This window comes from Triticum urartu, chromosome 1A (genome assembly GCF_056163025.1).
Source record: "Triticum urartu cultivar PI428250 chromosome 1A, HENAU_Tu73, whole genome shotgun sequence".
Lineage (NCBI taxonomy): Eukaryota > Viridiplantae > Streptophyta > Magnoliopsida > Poales > Poaceae > Triticum > Triticum urartu.
Window position 1 is genome coordinate 286,002,814 of NC_141873.1, and position 5,313 is coordinate 286,008,126.

Below are 5,313 nucleotides of genomic sequence, written 5' to 3' on the forward strand. Positions count from 1 at the left end.
CACCACCTCCATGCTATCCGAATTCACTTCAATCTTACTGCATCCGACGGTATTAGCAAGATTCAAACCAAACCTCACTGCAATTGCTTCTGCTGTGAACGAGTCGAAGCAAAGGTCCATCTTTTCATTAGCAGCCGCTATAAATTCCCCCTTATGATCCCGGATAACTGCTCCAAATGTTGTTGCGTGTGTCACTATCAAATCCCGCGTCAACGTTTAATTTCACGTAACCATACTTTGATTTCAGCCAAGCATCTGAACGGACGTGAGCCTTTGGGCTATAAGAGATGATATAATTTGCTACTAAGCCTCTCATTGACATATTGATTTTACATGCGCTTAGAGTTTCTTCGTCATGTTTCAATTTTCGCCTTTCATACCACAAATACCAAGCCGTCGTTGCCATCGTTTCTCTGAACTTCGGCAAGCCCAACACTTGGATTTGTTGTTCTGGAAGGCACAAAAGATGTGCCAACACAAGCTCACCTGCCTTGTCAACTTTCAATGCATGTTTGATAACAAGCTCAAGACCGAGCAACTTCCACACGTCCATTGGCAATTTGCATTCAAAGTTCAAACAACATATGTCTTATGTCATCAGGCCCCTGGTTACAGGCTGGGCAGCTCGGATTTATTTTCAAGTGCTTATTAGCCAGGATAGATCGACAGGGAATAGCACTCTGAAGTACGCGCCACATAAATATTTTTATCTTTGCTGGGCAGACTAAGTTCCATACCAAGTCCCATGTATAAGATGGGTTTGAAGCTCGAGCCGTTGATTCCAACTTGTGCCCAAATTGAAATTCTCATTCTGTATGGTATGTAGATCACACCGTGAAAGTCCCTGACTTTGGTAGCAACGAAGAAGCTCGAGTGCCCGGTCGGGTATGTTCTCGGATGTTGACCTTTCTGGCGTTTTGAATGTCGAGGTGTTGTTTATGTTTTCGCCCGGTTTTCCTTGATAAACCGACCAGTCCTTTACTTTCTTCTTTTTTGACGCTCATCTTTTTGCGGTGCATTCCTCCTTTGCGAGTGTTCTTATAACACTCATTTCTAATCAATGGATTTGGTAGCTCGAGCCTAAACGACCCAGGGAGGGAGGATAATCCCCGTTCCGCTTTGACGCGGCAAAACCGATAAGGTGAGTCACCCGTGCATTGCATCGATAGACAGACAGCCCATCCTGTCCATTTCACGGAAAAGCCCTCGCCATCTTGGCTGGGTGGATCCGTGGATGGATGGAGGAGTGTTTTTCCTCCATGTGCGCGCATTTATTTTGCTTCCCTTCCCTTTGCTTCCGTCCCTTTCAGTTCCCATTCTACTATCGTCTCTCTCCCCTCCCCACTATTATATAGCCATGGGTGGCGCACTGCCTCCCTCCCTCCATCCACAAGGCCTTCCTTCCTTCCTTCCTTGTGTTTGTGCTAGCAGCGCACGCACCCCACACCACCACGACAATCACCCTCCAAGCGCGACTCCTGCGTGCTTGCTTGCTAGAGTCGAGCACCACCTACCCAGGCAGCTAGCCAGAGCGAGGAGATAGAGAGCGATGAGGCAGTCGAGGTTCAAGAGGATCTGCGTCTTCTGCGGCAGTAGCCAGGGCAAGAAGAGGAGCTACCATGACGCCGCCATTGAGCTCGGCAACGAGCTGGTAACCATGCTTTACTAGCCACACTCACCACTCTCCCTACCTCTATGCGCGTGCGTAGTCACACCATATATATTTCTGAACCGGCCGGGCCGGCTAGTCACTTACACCATATGAATTTGCAATTTACTTTGCTGCCCAACTTTTGTCAAAATTTGCCCCGCTTGCGGCTTGCCTTCCTCCTCCACAACAATTCCACAAAAGTCATTCCTCCCCTGTGCTCGTCAAACATCGCCGGCCCTACCGCATTCACGGCTCCATTAAATCGAAATTGAATTATAGCCATGCTAGCTCTGTTCTGCCCCCCACCCTCTTGATCGATCGCGTTCAAGAAGCATGTTTCATCTGTACCGGCCGTTGAGGAGGAGTTTAACCGTGCAGTTTTCGTATTTGAATTTACTGGGTGGTGACTTGGCACGTTGCTGTGGCAGGTGGCGAGGGGCGTGGACCTGGTGTACGGCGGGGGGAGCATCGGGCTCATGGGCATGGTGTCCCAGGCGGTGCACGACGGCGGCAGGCACGTCATAGGGTATGTAACAATCTCAGCTCAGCTTGGCTCTTCTTCTTTTTCTCATTTTGCTAGCTAGCTGGGCTGGCCTGGTGGATGCATGTGCTGATCGCTTGTTTTGTCATCTTGTTGTCCACGCGCAGTGTCATTCCCAAGACCCTCATGACCCCAGAGGTATGTCCGCTACTCGTGCATGTCTACAACTACTAGGAGCGAATATCCTGTGTACTAGATGCATGCTTTTAAATTAATTAATTAATTAATTAATTAACTGGAGATTCAAAAAAAAACCTGAAAGAACGTAGTGTCTCGCTAATTTTGAAGCTGAAACTCGATTTGCTTTTCTAGATGATCAGACAAAATTGGCCAGCAACATGTAGTACTAGCAACTTCCCACGCGTACCAAACAGACCGACATTCTCCGCCGTCCATGGCCTGCCGTGGCTCGTCCGAAAGATCTTGGGCATGCCAGTTGGGTCCCTGCTCGTACTACCTGCAGCTTGCAAACGCTTGCTTCTGTTGGAGCCAATCATGGCAACGTGCTAACGTTCGGGACTTGTTTATGTCGTCGCTGTTAGTGTTAGGGCGTAGAGTCACTAATAATCAAATAGGCTTGGGAGTTTGAAGCACTCCTGCCGGTGCTGCAGTCCCAGGGGACATGGCACTTGGGTGTGCAAAAGAAAAGAATACCCTCTACTACCACTCCTACCTGGAGGAGGAGCAGCTGTGATCAAGAGGTAGCAGTATGCTTTTGGCACAAATCCAGATCTCGGCGTGAGGATAAACTACTAGTGGCGCAAAAAGCGCAGCTGTACACTAGTAGTAGAGCAATCTCTTGCCACCAAAAGCCTTGCCATGGCAGCATATTGGGTTATTAGCATCATCTCCTTTCTAATCTGCCTGCTAGGGGAAAAGAGATATTGCCTTCTTTGGCTGCCCGGCCCTCATGTTTTCTTCAGAATAATGCGTTTCCAAAAGATAAATGAAATGCTCGTCCATGATACGCACTAGGGTTACCGTATCGTATTGTGGTTTATCCTATACTACTATGTCACATCACTGGTAGATGGTGTGCTCAGAAACAATTAAATCGTACGTGCTTCAGAGGACTCTCATGTTCATGCATATCCAGAGTCGTTTTTCTTTTATGTTGGCTGTGGCTTTTTGCGTGGTCCTCAGCCTCCTGCTAGTCCTTTCAACCTTGCCCAAGGGGGTAAAAAAGAGAGAGGATATTTGAAGCAGCTAATGACATTTTCGGCCCCCTTTGAGCACAATCATGCCCCGTCTTGGGAATGTGCTAGTGTTTGTCTCCGCAGATCAAATACTATGTCGCCAAACACGAAGAGACCAAGCATGCATCATGGCATGGCAGAGACTTATTTCCTTTGCAGCAATGTTGATGTTTTCTCTGTGTCTGTTTCAGATAAGCGGTGAGACGGTGGGGGAGGTGAGGACAGTGGCGGACATGCATCAGAGGAAGGCAGAGATGGCAAGGCACTCTGACGCCTTCATAGCCCTGCCTGGTGAGTCACACCAACTCAGCACACACATGTAACCATATTAGCCTGCCTGCCTGCATCTTTACCTCGTCTGGATCTGGATCAGGTGAATATATAGAACATTCATTGCTCTGCAGAAATCAATGGCAGGTTACAGTCAAGTGGTAGATCAGGCTGTAACTTGGGGCATTTTTCACATGTCTATCCAAAAAATGAAAGCTAGCTCCAGATCCCATGCATGAATCTGGGTCCAGCTAGCTAGCTGGTGTAAATTCCCAATAATTGGGGCAAACGTTTTAGCAGTAGCATCGCCCCCACCGGGTACATGCATGGAGGTGTCGAGCCGCTGAGAGCCGCTCGTGTTGCACGTCCTGCTGTGCGATGTACAACGAACCAGTAGCAGATTATTCACGTGACTTGTGTCAATGCAGGAGGATATGGTACGCTGGAGGAGCTACTCGAAGTGATTACATGGGCGCAGCTCGGCATCCATCACAAGCCGGTACGGGCTGCCACTGTCCTTTCTGTCGATCCTTCCTTGAGGTTGAAACTGAGAAATGCCTGAACGAACGCGATGTTGCTTGCTTTGCTTCAGGTTGGGCTGCTGAACGTGGACGGGTACTACAACTCGCTGCTGACCTTCATCGACAAGGCCGTGGAGGAAGGGTTCATCAACACCAGCGCGCGCCGCATCATCGTGCTCGCCCCCACGGCCGAGGAGCTCATGGAGAAGCTCGAGGTACATACATATTTTCTGACCCTGAACCTGAACCTGAACCTGAACTCGCGCGTGTAAAATTCTGCATCTGACGATGAGACTGCTTGTTTCTGCTCAGAACTACGTGCCTTACCACGACAGGGTGGCGTCGAAGCTCAACTGGGACATAGCGGCGGAGATAGGGCACCTAGGGTACTGACCAGGACGTTGTGGGTGCAGACCAAGGGCGAGGCCGGCCAGCCGGTTGCCATGCATGCATGTGTTTAACTCTGATGATGATGATGCGGATTTGCAGTGCAGGATTGATGAAGGGGTTTTCGTTGTTTGATTGTTGTAGTAGTAGTAGCAAATTATGTGAGCGTGCGTGCGTTTTGTATATGTTGTGCTTCCATCGGGGACAGCTCAAGGATATTGTAAAACCTGACCGGTTTCAAGCTCCCTATTAGAGCATCGCCGTCCATGTCCATCTCTACCTGCTTAATTAGTACTACTACTGCTGCTGCTGGTATCAGTCAATATAATGTTAGTTTTTCAAGGTTGTGCGTCCATTGACAACAACATGAACTATAGCAGTGTGCACAACTTTGGTCAGTCAAACTGAGCATTGAATCAAGAGGTGTGTGTGTTTCTCTGAACTATTACCCCTACGCTATGGTTTGTTTTGTGTCTTTCATGTTTGTATTTGGCTTTCACTTGCTTTTTCTTATATTATCAAGAGATGCATGACTTCGGGGTCTGGTTTTCTCTTGTTTTTGTTGCATGTCGGTGTCTGATACTCCTACGTCTCAAAATAAGTGTCTCAACTTTGTACTAGCTCTAGTACAAATTTGTACTAAACTCAAGACACTTATTTTTGGACAGAGGGAGTATATTACAAGATTGTAATCGAACGGTACAAGAAAGGCTGAAAATGCTGAATGGAAGATGAGCACCATGGAGG

General features: G+C 48.2%; 1 protein-coding gene across 1 annotated transcript; it reads left to right on the top strand.

Annotated features, from left to right (window-relative positions):
* The first annotated feature begins 1,366 nt into the window (after positions 1-1,366).
* On the top strand, positions 1,367-4,860 carry LOC125507171 (putative cytokinin riboside 5'-monophosphate phosphoribohydrolase LOGL10). The gene is made up of 7 exons (XM_048671840.2): positions 1,367-1,651; positions 2,080-2,177; positions 2,300-2,330; positions 3,580-3,679; positions 4,087-4,157; positions 4,251-4,394; positions 4,492-4,860. Exons 1-7 carry the CDS (start codon positions 1,550-1,552, stop codon positions 4,570-4,572), a joined length of 627 nt encoding a protein of 208 aa, XP_048527797.2. The 5' UTR covers positions 1,367-1,549; the 3' UTR covers positions 4,573-4,860.
* The last annotated feature ends 453 nt before the right edge of the window (positions 4,861-5,313 follow it).

Bases quoted from the DNA above. Each gene is read 5' to 3' on its own strand.
- LOC125507171 (XM_048671840.2), top strand. From the start codon at position 1,550: ATGAGGCAGTCGAGGTTCAAGAGGATCTGCGTCTTCTGCGGCAGTAGC. The intron at 1,652-2,079 runs GTAACCATGCTT...TTGCTGTGGCAG, and splicing joins TTGAGCTCGGCAACGAGCTG to GTGGCGAGGGGCGTGGACCT. The intron at 4,158-4,250 runs GTACGGGCTGCC...GCTTTGCTTCAG, and splicing joins TCGGCATCCATCACAAGCCG to GTTGGGCTGCTGAACGTGGA.